Raw genomic sequence first — 22281 nt, forward strand, 5'->3', positions numbered from 1 at the left:
CTGATAACTTAGCAAGTGCATTGTGGGGTAAGTTGCTAATAGGAGTTGGTCAACTGTTTAACAGTGCGGATGAGTTCCGTTCATCTGTGGCAAAATTCTCTATAGCACTTCAGTTTGCACACTTATTTGTTAGAAACGACAGGTACTGGATACATTGTAGATGCAAGGCTGATAATTGTGACTGGGAGATGTAGGCCATTGCACTGGGCGAAGTCATAGAGAAAGTATCAATAGCTGCATAGTCATAGAGCAACTGATGATTGCTCTATCAACCTCTCAAGGTCAACAAAGTTCATTTGTAATTTAATTGTGGACAAGGTACGATAATAGCCCAAAGTATACCCCAGCTGAGATATTAAAAGACATGCAGCGCAACTATGCGGTGGATTTGAGCTACCAACAAGCCTGGAGGGGTAAGGAGACAGCACGGGTAATGGTGAATGGAGCTGACGATGAATCGTACAACCGCGTTACATGGTTGTGTGCTAATATAGTAGAGTCGAATCCTGGCTCATACGTCACATACATAGTTGATGATGAGGGTCGGTTCAACAGCTATTTGTTTCGTTTTATGCATTATTGCATGAATTCAGGACAGGTTGCTGACCGTTGCTATCCGCTACATCAAAGCACCCTGGTAAATATCAAAGCACCCTACTATCCGCTACATCAATTGATTTGGGTAGAAAATAAGTTTATCTATAAACTATTTCTCTCCCAAATAATTAAACTTGTAAATATTCAACTAGCACAATTTCAAGTAAGATATCAACCCAAAAACAATCATAAATAATTTAACGTGAAAAATCCTTTCAATGTGAATGGTAAAAACCACGGGGCCAAGGAGACCCAACCAAAATCTCCACTAATAACTTGAGGTAACAATTACAGCAACTCAAACATCACAATATGTTCACAAATTTAGAGCAAATACAGATTCTCAAACATATACACAAGAATACCAAAAGTTATGAAAATAACAGTTAGAAAATCTCACAAACGTGGCTACTGTTCAGGCCACAAGATGGAGACCTCCAGTGCTCTAAATCCGATATCCACCGTTCAGATCATAGGTCCTTGAGATCCGAACAAGCCCACCAAATTTCACCATAATCGGACCACAAATGATCCTTGATCAGAGGGTTTGATGAAGACTGCCGCGAACTATTTTCTTTTCCCAACTAGATGTCAGTTGCTGCTGTTAGACATCAAATAACCGACGATTCAGAATTCCGATCAAAGATCCAACCGTTCAGAATGAGTAAACATGAGTCATCCACATGTTGTCCAAGTTTTCGCTCGATCGGATGGTGGATCAGAAAATTCCGGCTGTTTGATGAACGCTACGCACTGAAAAATCTACAGCACAGTTTTTCTGATTTCTCTCTTTTTGCTCTTTGTTTTCAACACACTACACATATCAGATATAACCCTAATTTTGAAAACAAAAAACAATGGATTGAAAGAATATGGGCTGTAACATGGGTCAATGTCTCATAATGGACTGGACCCAACAATTCTCCCCCTCCAGCCCATGAGAAAAGGGAGACACTTCAAAAAAGTAACTATCCAAATTTAAGGCCAATTCAGTTCGCACCAAACCGGGTTAAGTCATATCTATTAAGGATCGGATAAGGAGGTTAACTTTTCTCCTCGACGAGGATTGAAGTCGAAGATGGAAAGCGGTGGATTTGGCTGATGGTTATAATTGAAAGCCTAAGGTGAAGAGTAATCAAGGCACAAATAAACTATCGGATATGTCAGGCCCGTGTTGGTTCAACCCAACAGAATTGGCAAAGTGGATTCCAAAGATATCTTACCGATTAATAAAAATAAGAGTGGCTCAATTTTATTGTCAAAGGACCCTAATTTCATTTTTCCATTTATACCCCTGTCATTAAAATATATTTCCATCTTATTACATTTTCAAAAAGTTATTAATGTAATTTTATTATTAGTATAATAATTATTATTAAGTTACATTAATAATTATAGTAAAGTTTGTTATTTTCAAAATACCATAATTTCAGTAATTTTGAAATAACTGTAATTCCAATAATAATTATTAGCGTAGTTAAATTAATTATTTTTTCAAGATAATTATTACACTAATAACTATTATTGGAATTTTGGTGTAGTAATTAAATAGATTAATCATTATAATAAATGGTTTACTATAGTTACAATTTCTTAAAATTAATTTTATTATACTAACAATTAAATTGTGTTATTTTACAGAAAAAATACTAGAAATAAATGAACATACAAAATTTTCAACCAATAATTTCTTTATAAATTTCATTTAAAATTAATTAAAAATTATAAAATTGAAAAATAAATTCAACAATTATAGCTACAAGAAAGAGTTGGTGGAGTTTGCAAATTGGCAATCAAAATATCATAATTTTGGAAAATTTTGCAAAAGAAAATAAAAAATATATATATTAATGTAATTTTCGAAATTTTCATTAAAATGTAGTAATAATTTTGGAAGATTTAAGAAATCAATAATTTAGTATATATACTTTTGGAAATTTACCAAGAACCGATATTCAATATATCCTTTTGATCATTTTTACCAGCAAATTAGACATTGGGTTTTCCCATGCATCACACTAATTCCCCACTAGTAAATTCCAAAAATATACATTGTTTTCTACAAAAAAGATACAAAAAATGTCAACTACACCACGTTTACTGACTCCGTTAACAAACACAGTTTTACACATGTCCTATGGACGTAAATATAAAATAGCCAGTAAAACAAATAACACAATCAAGGCCCTAGACCTGTTCATGGGTCGGGCCAGGCCGGACTTTCACTTTGTATTAATAGATTTTTCTAAGGCCCGAGCCCAAAATTTAGCCCATACTGTTACTACTATTGAAGCGACTAAATAGAGAGAGAGAGAGAGAGAGAGAGAGAAATTATAAAGAAAAAATTAAAAAATGTATATATTAAATTATAAATATATATAATTCAATAAATATTATATTATTTATATATTTTATATAATATATTATGTATTTTATAAAATATATAATGCTGAGTCGGGCCAAGCTTTTTTGATAAATCCTGAGCCCGGCCTAAAACACAATTGGGCTTACGGTGTTAGGTCCGAGATCAGGCCCGCGGGCCTAATTACATGACTAAGCCCGATCGGGGTGCGGGCCGGGCCATCGGGCTACCCGGCCCATGAACAGGTCTAGTCATTCCATCCTGGTTTGTGCAAAAAATAATGCACCAAGTGTGGACTACACTAGGTTGAAACACACAACAGTATTATTGTAATGCAAACCACAATTCCACACCTATCAGCCGTCTTTGCCCGCGTCTGGAGGCAAATGGGCCCGGGCTTCGGATGACCCGGTGCCCAAGGCCCCTGACATAAGCACTATGCTGAACATTAGATCATTCCATTCCGGTATGTGCATCCACACTGGGCTGAAACACAACAATACTACTATAATGCAAAACACACTTCCAAACCTATCGGTCGCGTCCGCCCGCGTCTGAAGGCTAATGGGGTCGGGCATTGGATGGCCGGGTGCCGGATGCCCCCGAAACAATCACTACACTGATCATTGGGTCATTCCAGTCCAGTATGTGCAAAAAATAATCGACCAAGTGTGGACTACACTAGGTTGAAACACAAAACAATGCTACTGCCATGCAAACCACAATTCGACACCTATCAGCCACGTCCGCCGGCATTCGATGGCAAATGGGCATGGGCTTCGGATGGCTGGGAGCCCAATGCCCCCAACACAGACACTACACTAACCATTGGGTCATCCAATTTCGGTATGTGCAAAAAATAATCCACCAAGTGTGGACTACAGTAGGCTAAAACACACAACAATATTGCTGCCATGCAAACCAAACACCTATCAGCCGTGTCCACCCGCGTCCGAAGGCAAATGGGCCTGGGCTTTAGATGGTCGGTTGCCCAAGGCCCGTGACACAAGCACTCTACTGAACATTGGGTCATTCCATTCCAGAATGTGCATCCACACTAGGCTGAAACACACAACAATATTATTGTAATGCAAACCACACTTCCACATCTATCGGCCGCGTCCACCCGCGTCCGAAGGAAAATGGGCACGGGCTTTGGATGGTCGGGTGGCCGATGCCCCTGACACAAGCACTACGCTGACCATTGGGTCATTCCATTCCAATATGTTTACTCACACTATGATGAAACACAAATCGGTACTGGTATCACGCAAACCACACTTCGACACCTATCGGCCGCATCTGCGCGCGTCCAAAAACAAATGGGCCTGGGCATTGGATGGTCGGGTGCCCGAGACCCCCGACACAAGCACTACGCTCACTATTGGGTCATTTCCGTTCCGATATGTGCAAAAAATAATCCACCAAGTGTGGATTACACTAGGTTGAAACACACAACAATACTACTTCCATGCAAACCATAATTCCACACCTATCAGCCGCGTTCGCCTGCATCCGAAGGTAAATGGGCCCGGGATTCGGATGGTCGGGTTTCTGAGGCCCTTGACACAAGCACTACGCTGACCATTAGGTCATTCCATTCCAGTTTGTGCAAAAAATAATCCACTAAGTGTGGACTACACTAGGCTGAAACACACAACAATACTACTGTCATGCAAACCACAATTCCAACCTATTAGTCATGTCCGCCCACTTCCAAAGGCAAATGGGCCCAGGCTTCAGATGGCCCAGTGCCCGAGGCCCTTAACACAAGCACTATGCTAAACATTGGGTCATTTCATTCCGGTATGTGCATCCACACTAGACTGAAACGCACAATAATACTGCGATAATGCAAACCACACTTCCACACCTATCGATTGCGTCCACTCGCATTTGAAGGCTAATGGGCCTGAGCTTCGGAAGGTTGGGTGCCCAACACCCCCGAAACAAGCACTACGCTAACCATTGGGTCATTCCATTCCAGTATGTGCAAAAAATAATCCACCAAGTGTGGACTACACTAGGCTGAAACACAACAATATTGTTGCCATGCAAACCACAATTCCACACCTATCAGCTGTGTCCTCCCGCGTCCGAAGGCAAATGGGCCTGGGCTTCAGATGGTCGGTTGCCTGAGGCCCATGACACAAGCACTATGCTGAACATTGGGTCATTCCATTCCAGTATGTGCATCCACACTAGGCTGAAACACACAACAATACTATTGTAATGCAAACCACACTTTCACATCTATCGCCCGCGTCTGCCTGCGTCCAAAGGCAAATGGGCCCGGGCTTTGGACGGGTGGGTGCCCGTTGCCTCCGACACAAACACTACACTGATCATTGGGTCATTTCATTCCGGTATGTCCATCGACACTAGGATGAAACACAAATCGGTACTAGTATCACGCAAACCACACTTCGACACCTATCGGCTGTGTCCGCGCGCTTCCTTAGACAAATGGGCCCGGGCTTCGAGTGGCCCGGTGCCTGAGGCCCCCGACACAAGCATTATGCTAACCATTGGGTCATTCCTGGTATGTGCAAAAAATAATCCACCAAGTGTGGACTACACTAGGCTAAAACACACAACAATACTACTGCCATGCAAACCATAATTCCACACCTATCAGTCACATCTAAAGGAAAATGGGCCCGACCTTCAGATGGACAACTACCCGAAGCCTGTGACACAAGTACTATGCTGAACATTGGGTCATTCTATTCCTGTATGTGCATCCACACAACAATACTGTTATAATGCAAACCATACTTGCACATCTATCGGCCACGTTCGAAGGAAAATGGGCTCGGGCTTGGATGGTCGGGTGCCCGATGCCCCAGACACAAGCACTATGCTGACCATTGGGTGTTTCTAATCCGGTATGTGCATCCACACTAGGATGAAACACAAATCGGTACTGGTATCACACAAACCATACTTCAACACCTAATGGCCGCGTCCGTGCACGTCTGAAGACAAATGGGCTCGGGATTCAGATGGCCGGGTACCCAAGGCCCCCAACACAAGCACAACGCAGACCATTGAGTCATTCCATTCCGATTTGTGCAAAAAATAATCCACCAAGTGTGGACTACACTAGGCTGAAACACACAACAATACTATTGTCATGCAAACCAAAATTCCACACCTTTCAGCCACGTCCGCCTACGTCCGAAGGCAAATGGGTCCGGGCTTCAGATGGTCAGGTGCCCAAGGCCCCCAACACAAGAACTACACTGACCATTGGGTCATTTCATTCTGGTATGTGCAAAAAATTATCCACCAAGTGTGGACTACACTAGGCTGAAACACCGAACAATATTGTTGTCATGGGAACCACAATTCCACACCTATCAGTCGCATCCGCCCGTGTTCGAAAGAAAATGGGCCCGGGCTTCGGATGGCCTAGTGCTCGAAGCCCCTAACACAAGCACTATGTTGAACATTGGGTCATTCCATTCCGGTATGTAAATCCACACTAGGCTGAAACACACAACAATACTGCTATAATGCAAACCACACATCCACACCTATCGACCGCGTCCGCCTACGTCTGAAGGCTAATGGGCCCAGGCTTCAGATGGTCGGGTGCCCGATGACCCCGAAACAAGCACTACGCTGACCATTGGGTCATACCATTCCGTTATGTGCATCCACAATAGGATGAAACACAAATTGGTACCGGTATCACGCAAACCACACTTCGACACCTATCGGCCGCATCCGTGCACGTTCGAAGACAAATGGGCTCGGGCTTCGGATGGTCGGGTGCCCGGTGCCCTCGACACAAGCACTATACTGACCATTGGCTCATTCCATCTCAGTATGTGCATCCACACTAGGCTGAAACACAACTGTACTAATCCCATGCAAACCACACATCTACACCTAATGGTCGCATCAGCCCGCGTCCAAAGGCAAATGGGCCTGGGGTTCAGGTGGTCCGATCCTTGAGGCCCTTCGACACATGCTCTATAATGACCATTGTTTGATTCCATCTTGGTATGTGCACAAAATAATCCACCAAATGTGCACTACACTAGAATGAAACACACAACGGTAATGGTCCAATGCAAACCACCCATCCACACCTATCAAACCGCGTCCGTCCACGTCCGAAGGCAAATGGGCCCGACTTCAAATGGTCGGGTGCCCGAGGCCCCTAACACAAGCACTATAATGACCACTGGGTCATTTTTATCTCGTTAAGTGCACAAAATAATCCACCAAATGTGGACTACACTAAGCTGAAAAACACAATAATACTAAACGACATGTCCATATCTATCGTACATGTTGCCCGCGTCCAAAGCCAAATGGGCCCAGGGTTTGGGTGATCCAATCCCTGAGACCCCCAGCACATGCATTATAATGAACATTGGGTCAATCCATCTCGGTATGTGCATTAAATAATCCACCAAACACTAATTTTGATTTCGTTATTCTTGACTTGTTCTGTATTTAGGAAGATAAATCGTTTATGGTGGAAGTGGATAAATGTATTAACATAACGCATAAAGACTAATCATATAAAAATATGGTTAATGCCGGACATGGGAGATTTTTGAAAGGAGTTTATGAAAGTAAGTACTTTTACAAAAATAAGTTTACGTAAATAGATTAGAGTCAAAATGTTTGATCCGGCATAAACATCCAGTCATTTAGACACATTCCGATGTATTTAGGAAGATAAATCGTTTATGGTGGAAGTGGATAAATGTATTAACATAACGCATAAAGACTAATCATATAAAAATATGGTTAATGCCGGACATGGGAGATTTTTGAAAGGAGTTTATGAAAGTAAGTACTTTTACAAAAATAAGTTTACGTAAATAGATTAGAGGCAAAATGTTTGATCCGGCATAAACATCCAGTCATTTAGACACATTCCGATCTCATTAATGGTGACCGCTTCCATCATTTTGTGTATCAATATTCCGCAAGCATTCCACCTCATCGCGCAATTACAAAAGCTCACGTCTCAATGCTAGATATGCTATCCTCACGTCCTCTAGTTCAGCCTCCCGTTCAAGGCAAATACGCTGGCACTCTTTCATGGCATTGAAGTTTGCATCCCTTATGTTGATCTGCCGGCGTGATCGCAGATATTAGATGGCCACTCATGCAGCCATTTCAATGGATTCATCGGGAGCATCGGTTGTGTCCCTATAGAAGCCTCTTCACATCGCCCCACGCAGTCACAGTAACCACTGCGTAAAATTTGTTGCCCAAAGTATTTATGGTAAATCTTGGAGGTGGGAGGTGGCAAGCAGCGACAGTTCGCCTCAGGATATCAAGTTATAAGGGTACTTGGACCTCAAAGGGTTCCTCCATTCGAAACTACAAAAGAAAACAAAAGGGAAAAAATGGAAAGAATGACAGCGAAGGAAGAATGTGTGAACAACTTGGTTGTTCGAATGCTTCAATCGAGATCAAAATAAAGATCAAAAAATGAAGGGAAATGCGGGATTTTACAAATAAAAATGACATAGTGCGAGGAAAGAAATAGTGTTAGAATCTTACCTTGTCTTCCATTGCTCGAATGAAAAGGTTCGGTCTTCGGATGTCACGTATAAAATAGCGAGTAAAACTAGTAGAAAATAGTGAGTAAAAGTAGATTTTCGTCAACTTCAAACGAACGCCGGTGAACGGAAGAAATGAAGAAGGAAATTGGAAGGGGAGAGAAGATTAACGCCGTTGGGAGAGAGAAGATTAACCGCGGTGGGATGTTATGTGTATTCCTAGGTTCTTCTTCAAACGAATGCCAGTGGCAACCCTCCACTTGCAGAAATTCTGTCGTCTTCTTCAAACGAAGAAGGACGTTGTGAGGAGAGAGATTAACCGCAGCGGGATGTTAAATGAGGGCCATTTCTGGGTTTTTCTATGGAGGTCCGATAGTCAATTGGGTGGAAATTTGAATTTACAGAGTATAAAAAATCGAAATTTCTAAAATAGTACTGTTGGAGGTAAATATTTATGTCCCTGGCTGGGCGGTAAATTTCCCTAAAATTTGATGTTTTTTGTTCAGACTGCCGTTTAAGTCCGGACTCCGTTAAATTATTGTTTCAAAAATAATGCGGCGTGGCAGAATTCCATTGGTGGGGACAGAAAATTTTCTGTCCCCTGGGAACAGACGATGCGAGCTATCTCACCCTCGTCGCATTCAAAACAACATCCAACACTTGCAAGATTACGTCGAGAGCGAAACATTGTAGCCAGAGAAAACGCCACCTCCTTTGCCCCCTCCTGGTGTGCCTCCTTCGAGAATTCCTTCCTCTGGATCGCCGGCTGCAGGCGTTCCCTATCAATCCGACTGGTCTATTTATTCCCTCTGCAGCACCCAACTCGACGAGTTCCTGCAGGGACAGAGGAAGGGAAACCTCGGCGAGCTGTCGGCGAAGCAACTTCCGATGGTGAACCATCTTCAGTGCAGGATCATCAGAGAGGAAGAGAAACTATCAACCCGGATGGCGAGTTTGCAGGAAGACATAGCGGATCAGCCACTGGCCAACGAATACGACCTAATCGGTGCGTCAAATTCACATGTCGACGGGACCCTAGACGAACATGCACTAGCTTTGGCGAGTATGATGGAAGAAGCTGACAGGATGAGGCCTGTTGTACACGCTTAAGGAACTGATGGGCATCCGCACACCATTGTAGGCCGTGGAGCTTCTGGTTGCTTCCAAGAAGTTGCACCTCTCCATTCACGAGTGGGGCAAAAGAAGGAATGGATGATCAGAAAGGGAGGAATTGTTAGATATAGCTAGAGAAGAGAGCTAATAATCTTGGCTTCAGGTGTTGGTTAATGGATTGTAATAGCTTTAAACTAGTCTGTGTCTGTGTCTGTGAGATATTGATGTATAAGGTTAAAGGATGCATTATATATGGATCTGTTAGTGTTTACTGTAATATGAGTATTAATGTAAGAGACTGGTTTGAACCTTGAAGCTTCCATGTCCATGCATGTACATTTGTCCTTCCGAGTGGATTTGAACTCAGCCCAAGCGAGTGGACATTGTCGGTGACTCGGTGTAGTCATTGGCTCACTCACTGCTCAACGAAACACACAGAAGCTCCGTCCTTGACACATTCGCTCAATTTTATGCTGGAGACGACCCAATGGCTGATGCATCCCACTTGGATAACATTCTGAAATCCCAAATTCCGGATGGTGGACATTAGTTTGACTGCTCCGTCAAAATCACCGCTGACAATCCATTAAAGATACATGGGAGACAACACCGTAAAGGAAGCTCGAATCCTGATAGTCTACATTTAAAGGGGCGACACGTTAGAAATGGAATCATGCCAGTGTCGACCTTAGCATGACTCTTTTTGGTCATCAACAAGCAATTTGAGAGTTGAAAGTCGAAACCCAGTTGTCCGTTACACACTAAACTAGGATGAAAAACCAGAGAAGAACGTAACCAGGACTCATCGGGTCCCATTCGTGGACGCTCTCCCCTTTATTAATGGTGGGTGTGGATGAAATTGCCGAGATTTTGTTAGTTTAAACTTAAAACTACTAATTCACGGCAGGATCCACAGCGAACCTCTAGGGATTTTTCGGGGACAAAACCTTTTTTTTTCCTCCCGCCGGCCCAATTACGACATAGCATCTGAAAAGAAACCTCCCTACTTTCCGAAAGACTGAAACAAATGGAGAAATGAAGTTGAACTTACTTATTGCGTATTGGTAAGCGACGAAGAGAGAATGAAAGTGCAATGGACGAAAAGAAGTAAAAAGACTAGAGACAAAAGCGAAATTGACAAGACAGGTGGAGTTTTTCCCGCATTAAGAGAAAGTACATGGGTTCTCCTAGAAGTAGAATGTCCGCACAAGAACACAACTGTCGTCTAGCAACTGCACTAATGCAGACAGGAGGCCCATTCTGAGGAAGGTAGATTTTCAACCATTGTCCATTTTAACTCGCTTCAGGGACATATTGCCCCCCATCACGGAGAGAGATTGCTCGTTTGGCGCGTTTTTCTGCGCGTTATTTTGGCTGTTCACAAGTGGGGTAGACTGATTTTTGGTTTATTTTTGTTTGGTTAATTATCAAAAATTGGAGTGTCGAAAAGACAAAAAAAAATCCATTTTGAACTGATTTCGGGAAGTTTTAATGAAGTTTTTTGTGTTTTAGTATTTACACAAAAAAACATGATGATAAGTGCTTTGGCTCTTATCATGTAAAAGTTCAATGCGTCTTTTGACTCTTAATGCATCTTTTCACTCTTCACGTAAAAGTTCGATGCGTCTTTTGACTCTTCATGTAAAAGTTCAATGCGTCTTTTGACTCTCATAATTACGAAAAAATTGTTCCAAAAAGATTTGCAAAATGGGGCCCATAACTTGTGTTCATGTGTTTTTTTTTTTTTTTTTTTTTTTTGGGGGGGGGGGGGGGGGGGGGGACAAGCGAGGGCAAAACATGATGGTAAGTGGTTTGCCTAAATTATTATATAAAAAAATTGTGAAACGTAAATTTTTTTATTATGGATAATAAGATATTTAATTTAATAAAACAAAATAATAAATAAATAATCGGGGCCATCATGCAATAGAGTGAAAGAGGGAGAGATGACTTTTGTTATTGTATTTTTGTTTTATATAGTGGAATAATTATAAATAGTTAAATAATAAATAATTTAATTTAATAAATAAATAAATTTAAAAAATAAATGAGATAAATAGACAATCAAGTGAGAGTATATATATATATATATATATATATATATATATATATATATATATATATATATATATATATATATGTTTATATACATGATTCTAGGTCTTACTTTGCTAGCAATAATAATTTGTAAGATTATTAAATTATTAACTAATTAAATAATTTAGTAAAATAAGTAAATAAATAAATAAAACTTTGTATTATTAACACTAGATTGGTAAAGGCTATTTCATTATTTTTTTTTAATTTTTAAAAAGCATGGTTTAGCCCGGTTCGTGGCTCAGCAACAATTATATAATAAATTAATAATATAAAATTTTATTTTCAATTTTATTATATTATTTCATTTTATTATTGTATATAAGCAATTGTATACAGCCAAAACCATATTTTTTAATTTATGTTAATTTTTTCATTTTTTTTAAAATTTTTAAAAAACATGACTCAGCCTAGTTTGTGGCCTAGCTTGGCCTAAGACTTGGCTCGTAGACCAACCTAGTTTGTGATGCTGCATGTTGGTCTAGAAATCAATAAAACTCTTATAATCGGTTATACATTTCAAATTATAAAAACCTCATCAGGTCATTAGAGGCTTATGTGGCTTTTGCCAACATGGGACTCTTAATCCATGTTGGACACAACAAAAAAAGCATATGTTGAAATTTCCATTAATGCTGAATTATTTGAAAATTAAAGAAAAAAGGGTTTTCAATTTCTCTCCTACTCCCTTTGTCTTTTGATCTCCCTCCCACTCTCTCACTCTCCTAGTTGTCTCTCTCATAGTCATCTCTCTCTCTCCCTCTGTCTTACATTTTCTCTGTCAATTAATCTACCATTCTCCCTCAATCTCTCTCATCTTGTTTCTCGGTTAATCTTTCCTTCTCCCTCATTCTCTCTCCCAGTCAAATCTATCCTCCCTCAATCTCTATCATCCTCCCTCAGTTTATTTTCCACTCCCTCTCATATACGGCATTAACCAGGCTGTATTAAAGAACATAAGACCAACTTGGTATGAAATTTACAAAAAACTCTTGGTTATGAATTTACACCAACTTGATAGAAGTTTATAACTTGATTGTATAAGTGGTTGGTCTTATGTTCTAGTATACAGTTTGGTTAATACCATATAATTGTGTAAGAAAAAAAAAAAAGAACGAGAGAGGGAGTGGGAGAGAGACTGAGAGAGAATGATAGATATTGAGGGAGAAAGAGAGATCGATTAATAGAGAGAATGAGGGAGAAGGAGAGATTGACTAAGAAAGAGAATGATAGACCAACAGAGAGAGAGAGAGGATGTAAATATAAAAACTGATGTGGGGTGACCCAACCCAGCCCACGAACGCCAAATTCGGGAACGAGATCTGCTACAGCAGGGGTTACCATGCTCCCCTCGTACGGGGCCAATCACGAAGTGCCCACGCGCCCTCATAGAGCTCTCTAATCGCCCTCGTATGACACCCATCTCAGGCGTTCATCTCCACTTACCTCCAGGCAACTCAAGTATAAATAGGGGTACCCCCTCCAAGTAAGGAGAGGAGTCTAATACAATCGACATCTGGATTTGGAATTGGTCTCAAAAACTGTATTTTAGTTCCCCTCTTCGTACCCCGTACTAACTTGGCCGGCGGAGACTCTACCTCGGGTTCTCACACGGGGTCTCTGACATATTCTATCTTGTAGTACCTTGGCCACCTGCCTTTAGCTTCCGTAGTACTCGGAGCCTCCTCCGCCTCAGCCTGCATACCTCCGCCTCGGTAGCAACCTCTCCGAACCCTTGAAGCCTTCGGCCAGTCTCAGGAGCCTAGGGACGAAATTACTTTGTTGTCCTCGGCCAATCCGAGCACCAACAAAATCCGAAAACCATTTTTGTCTATTTTCAAATCATACAATTGTTAAGTAGAGAGACACAACTATGGGAGTGAGAAAGTGGGAGGGAGATCAAAAGACAGAGGGAGTGAGAGAGAAACTGAAAACCCTTTTATTATTTTCAAATAACCCAACATTAAGGGAAATTTTGGTAAAGGCTTTTTGATGTGTCCAAAATGAGTTAAGAGTCCCATGTTGGAAAAATCCACATAAGCCTCTGATGACATGGCAGGGTTTTTATAATTTGAAATGTAGAGCCAACTGTCAGAGTTTTGTTGGTTTTTGAACCAACTTGCTGCCTAATTTTAAATGTTTAACCGGTTAAGACTATAATTTCCCCCTTTTTTTGATAGATTATTAATTTGTGGTAAATTGGGCTTAGAAGTTAAAACCTAAAACTTACATCTTCTTTTGTGTTTTGATGAAATACCAAAACATCTCCTTAGAGTTTATGTACTTACTCACCCCTCATAGCTTGGACAGTTGAAACCTTCCATTCCTCTACTAACTTAACTACTTTCAATTGTAATATATGTACTCATCACCCTAGGGAGCTACTCTTTCATTTTTTTTTTTTTTTTGTCTTTCTCCATGGGGCTACATAAAGGGTTATCCCCAAACCCCATAAATCCCCCAAACCAAGTGTAGGTAGGATTCGGTTTAAGTGTTCTTTACAATCAATAGGAGACCTTACCAACCAGCCTAGTGATGAATAGGTTTTTATTCCTTGTTTAGAGTTGGCATGTATTTAAGAGATTATCAACAAATTGGGTTTGTTACAATTTAGGGATGTTCACTATATGGTCCAAACTGTTAGATCAAACGAAATCATAAATCGTAATATAATATAATATAATATAATATAAAATAAGATAATATAAGTAAAATGAGATAAGATAAGATAAACATATTTATCAAGTGCTCATTTAACGTGCTTATAATATTGAGTCTAGTACATCCGATCTCTATTTTCCAAGCCTTCATCGAACCCGTTAGTAAAGAAAACAATTGAAAGTTTCTATCCTATCTGGCTCTCCCCCCATCATCTCTATCTTTCCAACTTCAATTCGGCTCCCTCTCTATCTCTCCATTTTTTAATTTTTTCGTCTAATTATCTCTACTCTATCTCCTCCCACTCCAACTCAATGGAAGGTCAAAGTGTAGGGTCTAGATTCAAGGCCAAGACATGAGAAACTGAGAGTATAGGAACAATTGATTAAGGAATTAGGAGAAAAGAATTCGGTTAAAATATCAATTATTTTTTTTGGAATTTTTGGACCAAAATTTTGATATTTTTTTATTTTTTAGTATATGTTTAAATTTGCATGTTTTTAGTAGGAGAAGGTTTAATAATATATTTATTTCGAACATTTTAAATGTGAATATTGATGCATATTCTAATTTTTTACTGTACTACATTTATTGAACTGAATTTATTTGCCTCGTTCAAATGTTTTTTTTTTTGTGTGTGTGTTTTGTTATAAACTGTATATATTTAAGTTGTAAACACTAAATAGATTTATTGTTTGTTCCAAACATATATTTACATATAAATATGGTTGAATGTATTAATGTATTAATGCCCAAACTGTATTAGAAAATGCACTTGGTCTGAAAATTTCTCAAAGCATAATTTATTGGTTTGGCCTGAGATATTTTCTAAATCGTTGGCCTCCACCGTAATCTGACCCAATTTAACAAAATGCAATTTTTAAACATTTCCTGACCCTATAGGATTCAACCCAATGACCCACAAGTTGCTAATTAGAATTTTTGTATGATTTCCTTTTAATTTTGTCTTTTTTATGTTATTAATTATTAATGTGAGTCTTCTTATTGCATTTTTCATAACACATTTATGAAAATTCAAAAGCCATTAAAAATTTTCTCTGTGGAAAATATATTATACAAATGTTTCAAATTCTATCTCACATATGCAAACAATGGCTATTGAGGAGTAATATCAATTTTAAAAGAAAATTTGATAATTTATCGTTAAGGCTGTGTTTGGTTTGAACCCCTACCTTTTCCTTCAAACCAAACAAAGGGTGAGGGTATTTCGATAAAATGCCTATTCTTATGCTTTCAAAAAAAAAAAAAAATGCCTATACTTTTCTTGTCTTGATCTTTGCAATAAACAAACCCAATAATTTTGTGGTCAAAATTATAGGTTTCAAGTAAATAGAGAAACCTAAAGGGATCGAAGGTCTTAGGTAAGTTAGGTAGCAAAGCTAATTTAATTGCAGCCAAAGCTGACCTTTGCTTTACATTTTCCATTAATTTCCAATCTGGTAGAGTCCTATCCAGGGTCCAGGGATATTAACGCTGAACCTCTTTTCGAAGAGGGAATTCCCCCAATATGCATAGTTTTGTATTGTAATCAATATGTCGGACTCAGATTAGACATAAAACTGTTTTCAACATTGCTTTATGGGCCAAACGGCTTGTCTGCAGTCTGATTAAATTATTCCTCTCATTCGAATAAAAAATATAGTTTTTACCAACTCAACTTCTTAAGAACTAGGCAGCCCAAAAATTGTTTTGAATTTTTATTGCCAATAGGTCCAACCATTTGGTCCATTCCAAGTCTGACAAATTGTCCTCAGATAAGGAAAAGATCCACATTATTATTTACGGGTTACCAATTGGCCCATATTTCTTATAAAGTCATCTCAACCGTCATTTATTTTGACAAGAGATTAGGACTTGACAAATGATGAGGTGGAGGGCCTACATTCTCTTTGTAGAGTGAAAAAAAAGACAAGGAGAAATAATAAAACTACTTAGGCTGTTTGATTAATTACAGTTGAAGTGTTTGAATTGAATGGGTTTGTTGATTTATCTTTTATAAATCAAAATGGGTTTGCCGAGTTCCTTTTCTACCTTGTTGATTTATCTTTTATAAATGGGTTTGTTGATTTACTTAGGGAAAGGAAGGCAAAATAAAAATTGATTTAATTAAGTTGTGACACCTTCCTTTTTCTACCTTGTCTTTCAAACCAAATACAGCTCTAGTGAATAAGTTTGCTGAGTTCAGCTTCAGTGAGAATATTTCTGTACTTATGTGGTTTATTTAATAGGGAGATATTCTCAATGCAAGGTTATAAAAAGCTGTTAAAACAATGTGAGCACACATTTGCCTGATAGAAGTCGACCTCTAAGTTGCAAGGTCTTTAATAACTAAAATCGAAGTTGTTTTGATTAGTTATTATGCACTCAAATATTATGATATTTAAATATTTTATCCATTAAGGCTCCATTTGGGAATAGCACAAATACAAATATATTCTGGTAAATACAAATATGTGCAGTTCATACACATAGGCTTCTTTTGTATTTGCATTGAATAAATTTGTATTTGTATATTTCTCAAACATAGCATAAAAGTCAAAGCAATAAGTCATTTTAAATTAGGCACTTCAATTATTATCAAATGACCCTGAAATTTCTCACTTATGCTATGTTTGATTTGAAGGATGTAGACTTATAGAGTAGGGAAAGGAATGAAAATGCAGGAAAACCTATACAAGATTAATAAAGGTTTTTCTTCCTTTCCTTTCTTTCCCTACTTTTTCCTTCAAACCAAACATAACCTTAGGGCGTACTTACTACTATGGTGAGTTTGTGTTCTAATTAGTTTCAGAAGAATGCACTACATTGGACATGCTTTCTTTTGGAGCATGGTATGTTCTAGAACCAACAATTCATGGTTCTAAGTGCACAAAATATCATAACATTTTAAAAATGGTTATTTTTTGTGTTCTAAAACGCAACACACTTCATTACCTTCAAAATTGATTCAGTACATAGGGTTCGATTATGACACCAGAAAGACATGATCATATCAAAAGGATTTGAAATCAATCAATCAGTACTATACAAATGGTAACTGATCATATGGTATTCATCAAAATTCACATGGGTTTTGATTGGTCAAATCTCTTCTAATATCAAACTTTTATATGGGTCTAAGTCTCCACTACAGCAAACCAGAGAATAAGACACCAATTGATGGATACTATACTTTTTTTTTATTATTTTGACAGGCTACAAAATGGGAGTAGCCCATCCCCCATCCCTGAACCCCCCAACCCTGGTGGCAACAAGATTATCCCAGATCTCCCTAACAGCGAGATCATGCATACTCCTACAAATGGGGATATCATACCTCTTCAGCATTATAGATTTTCTCATTACATTTCAAAATCCAATACTTTAAGAACACACCCCACTAGAAATGGAAATGGAGCTGATTTGGAGCATGGATCATATTCCCCATCCTCGACCTTGATTCCCATTGGAGATAAAATTACCTTTCATCCTTAATCCTCAATGGAAACAGGTTCTCCATGCAAAACCATGGCAATGTAAATGATTTGAGTATAAATTTTGACCTATTTTTGTTTCAAATTTTAGCTTATTAAATAAAGATTTGCCTTTTTTTACATTTACACTCTTGTGCATTTATATTAATAAAAAAATTACACTACAACCAAACACTGCCTAAATTTTAAAATTAGGCCCATTATCTTGGAACACAACATAGAGAACATGGTACAAAAGCTGAAATAGGCTCCACAAGTTCCCCTCATCATTAATTGGCGAACTCAAATCCCTTCCCTTGCCATCTTTCAACTTGTATACAAAGTGCCAATACAGGGTAAAGGGCTGATGTGAATAGACTACAGAGCCACTACAGAAAGTGTGGATTGATCACATCACATCATACCTTCGTAACACACAACACAAGCCAGTCCCACCCAATATTTTGAACAGTCTAAGCACAATATAACTAGTCAAGCGAGTGATATCATCCGAACCGTCCAGTGTTGAATTGATTGATTTTGGAGGGAAAACTTACAAAAAGTGGGCTCCACCAGCCTCGCCATCCCCGCCCTGTTCACCTAACCTAACTATTATGCGTTCACGTGAACGGCGAAACAAAACATGTAGAGAGTAGAGAGAGATGGTCTTAGACACGTGGGCTCATGGCAGATCCACCTCTCAGCCTTGGAGAAGAGAACTGGCTGGGGCCTGGGGTTGTTCAGTTACAAGTAGTTGGAATCGGTCAGCACTCAACAGTCAGCAGCATTCAGCTGCAGCAGCAATCCCCCGGGTGGGATTGTGGGAATTGGGAAAGCACATATACTCCCTTCACTGGAGTTGGTCCCACCACGGGACATGGGAGATTCATTTAAACCCTAGCCATTGGATCCGAATACTAACCCACCGGTGGGATCCACTTGGGCCTTAATTTGAACCCGGTTGAGAGTTGAGAGTCTTGAGACCCATCACAGATGTTGGTTGCATGCCCATCTCTTGCATGTACGGCACGTGTTGCGAGATTCTTTCACGCCGTCCATGCCCGTCGCAGAGTCACAGCAGTAAGCGGCCTAGTGGCCGCTGCAGTGAAGTGTGAAGCCACCACCCTCCACTCTCTTCCCCTTCCATTCCATGGAGTCGAAAGTCGAGGAGGAGGAGGAGGAGAGGATCAGAGGAGTAAGAGAGAGTAGGGTCTAGCCATCCGTCTAGGGGAGAGAGAAGAAATGCACAGGTTGTGAGTCAGACTCTCTCTCTCTCTCTTTATCTCTCTCTCTCCTCCTCGCTAGCTATTAGCTAAAGCGTCGTCAGTCACCCTTTCAAACGCGCGAGGGAGGGAGTGATGCGCGTAAGCCATGCGAAAGCCACGCACATCCCAAACTCACTACCTCATGCAGCCGTGGCGTAGATTCTACCCTCCACCTGTTCTATTCTCTCTTAACCTTTTAACTGCCTCAACAAATGACCACCCTTATAAATATACCTCCTTTCAATGTTTCAATCTCAATTTTGGGTTCACTAAAATTCTCTTTTCCTCTCTCTCTCTCTCTCTCTCTCTTCCTCTTTTCTCTCTCCCTCCCCACATACACATACACTCACACAGCCACACTACATACAAAGTACACAAGTCATGAATAGCCAAGTTCAGGGGAGGTTCTCAGAGTTCTATGAGAAATGGCTCCACCAACTTGAAACAAACCTTCAAGAGTTGTTGTCTGTCCCAAGAGACCAGTCTCACGAGGCAAAACATCGAGCCCTGGTCATTAAAGCCGTGACCCACTACAAGGAATACTACACTGCTAAGTGGGCAGCGGCTCATGAAGACATTCTGGGCTTCTTCTGTCCCCCATGGCTGACCCCTCTAGAGAATGCTTACATCTGGATGACGGATTGGCGACCCTCGGTGGCCTTCCGCCTCGTACACTCGCTGCGACACACACATGTCCCCGGGCCGAGCCTAGAGCACATGTCGGAGGAGCAGTTGAAAAGGATGGTGGAGCTTCGGACGAGGATCAGGTCGGAGGAGCAGAAAGTGGAAATGGAAATGGAGAGGCAGCAGGTGGGGTTGGCGGACAGGCGCATGGTTGAGTTGGCTCGCCTCGCAACCCGAGTCAGAAATGGGGAGGTGGTGGGCGAGTTAGACGGGTTCGTGGATGCGGCTTTGAAGACGGTGTTGGAAGGATTGGAACGAGTGATGAAGACCGCCGATTGCCTTCGCCTGAAAGCATTGAAAGGAGTGCTGGATGTGCTCACACCCTTGCAGTGTGTGGATTTCATGGCGGCAACGTTGATGCTGAAGATTCAGATGAGAAGGTGGGGAGAGAAAAGAGAGCTTGGCCTTGGCCATGATAATTCAAACTAGCAGCTGGACCACTCGTTTTAAATTTTAATGCATGGTCACATGAGAGCTCCATGTCTCTAACAATGGAGACTATGGACTCAATGGCTCGCTTTTAGTGTTACAGACAGTTGTTCAGAATGTTTTCATGATAATGTGGATCCACAGAGTTAATATAATCCAGTCTAGAAAAATTGGAAGTTTCATAGGTTTAAAATATTGCACTTCACTTGCCTTGGGCCCTCTTTACTCTTTACAAATGGAGAAACCAATCTCTCTCTCTCTCTCTCTCTCTCTCTCTCTCTCTCTCTCTCTCTCTCCCTCTCTGAGTTCACTGCATCACTCATGCAGGCAAATCTAACTAGGATCTTCTATACCTAAATGTATTAAAAAATGTTCCAACAGAGGGAACCCGAAATCATTGCTCATTTAGGGCCCGTTTGGGAGGCTATAGCTTTGGTTAATCTGCTTTGGAAAAGCCACTTAAAAACCTTTTGGGGAAGCCATATTTTTCTAACTGTAAGACAGTTATTTAATGTGGGCTTTCTTTTTCATCTACAAGGTTCATCAATTAAATTTTTACCAAAATCCAATTTTATGAATTTATTGAAAACTTTGATAATAATCACACTGACTTTTGGGCCAGGCCCAGCCCATGTTACATGCAAGCCTGGTGAGAACCCATGTCAGACTAATTTTGAAGTTCGCCAACGTGGTTGGTTTTAAATTTTGAAATCAGAGAACAACCAACTACAGATTCACAAATGGAGTTCTCTTTGTCTAACTTGTGGATACCGATGCATCAAAATGCTGCAAATGTTTCCCATTTTGAAAATCTAAACGTAGCTTTCTAAAAAAAAATAGCTTTTTGATTTAAAAATAATAAAATATTGGTTTTCAAATATTTGCTTACGTTTTTACCATAATAATTATGTTTTCTGACGTTTTTTTTTGAAAGATAAAGTTAATATATTAGAGAGATGAAATATTTACAAATTCATTTACCCTTGCAGTTCCAACAGGATAGTCATACATAACAAAAAATTACAAAATAAAACTTCACATTTGAAAGGTTAATAACTAAGTTTCTGGTCTTCGATCACTTGCCTTAAGGCTCGAACTATCTGTTTATAAAACCAGTTCTGGATCTCTGTTAAGGCCCGCATAATAGCAAAAATTCAGCTTAATCAATAGAGGTAATTATCATATCAAAACTGAATAAAGAGTCAGACCTAAATCAATTTTCCTTATAAAGATTAAATCAATAGATTGGTTGATAGGAAGCAAAAACTATTGAGTAGTGGAATGCATATCAAAACCATGAGAAATATTGGACTCATTTTGGGCATATTAAATATAATAATAAGCAATAGTAATTCATCCTAAAATTTGCAAAAATAATTGATTGTATGTGATGATTCGTGTTTCGGTAGTTGAATAATTCTTAGCTTGGATGCCTAGTTGAAGAATTCCTACGGATGTTTAGTTTAATAATTTCTATTTGGAATGTAGCTCAGATGCCTAGCTAAATGATTCCTATCTGGAAGGTGACTCGGATGCTTGATTGAATGGTTCTTAACTGGAATGTGGCTCTGATGCATAACTGAATGGTGGCAAGTTGTATAGCTTATTGGGGCGACTTATAGGGAAACAATGTCAGAGTGCCTAGGTTGTTTTACCAAGGGTGGCCACTCCGATGCTTAACTCAGCGAGTTGGAGATTTTTTAAGAGAGCTAAAAGCTAGATAGAGAGCTGCGAGAGCTAAATTGTGCATCTACCTTCCGAGGTTGGAGGTAAGACCCTTATATAGGTATTGTTTGGCGTGGGTTTCACGCATCACGTTCAAGATGTCCGGAAAAATGTGCCTAACTGATCCGAAGTCCTCAGAGGTAGTTTTGCACATAGGCCAATCTTTGTGCCTTACTCAATTTCCTCTGAAACATCCGGTGTGAGAGATGACATCCGAGAAACCTAGGAGTGACGAGATGCATGCAGAGTTGTTCAGCGAGCATGTCTCGCAGGTTGCCACCTGGACCTCAATTAGGTCAGCAAGCCCTCGAGGGAGGTCACTCCTCACGTTGATGTTACTTCAA

General features: G+C 39.9%; 1 protein-coding gene and 1 pseudogene across 1 annotated transcript; both read left to right on the forward strand.

Annotated features, from left to right (window-relative positions):
- The first annotated feature begins 7764 nt into the window (after nucleotides 1-7764).
- Nucleotides 7765-10588, forward strand: LOC148802942 (protein DOG1-like 3 pseudogene; annotated as a pseudogene).
- Nucleotides 10589-19074: 8486 nt separating this feature from the next.
- Nucleotides 19075-20390, forward strand: LOC104611612 (protein DOG1-like 4). Its single transcript, XM_010278750.2, has one exon. It carries the CDS (start codon nucleotides 19481-19483, stop codon nucleotides 20210-20212), a length of 732 nt encoding a protein of 243 aa, XP_010277052.1. The 5' UTR covers nucleotides 19075-19480; the 3' UTR covers nucleotides 20213-20390.
- The last annotated feature ends 1891 nt before the right edge of the window (nucleotides 20391-22281 follow it).

This window comes from Nelumbo nucifera, chromosome 1 (genome assembly GCF_055504915.1).
Source record: "Nelumbo nucifera cultivar China Antique chromosome 1, China Antique-T2T, whole genome shotgun sequence".
Classification (NCBI taxonomy): Eukaryota; Viridiplantae; Streptophyta; class Magnoliopsida; order Proteales; family Nelumbonaceae; genus Nelumbo; species Nelumbo nucifera.

Excerpts from the sequence above, each read along its gene's own strand:
- LOC104611612 (XM_010278750.2), top strand. The coding sequence starts at position 19,481 with ATGAATAGCCAAGTTCAGGGGAGGTTCTCAGAGTTCTATGAGAAATGG.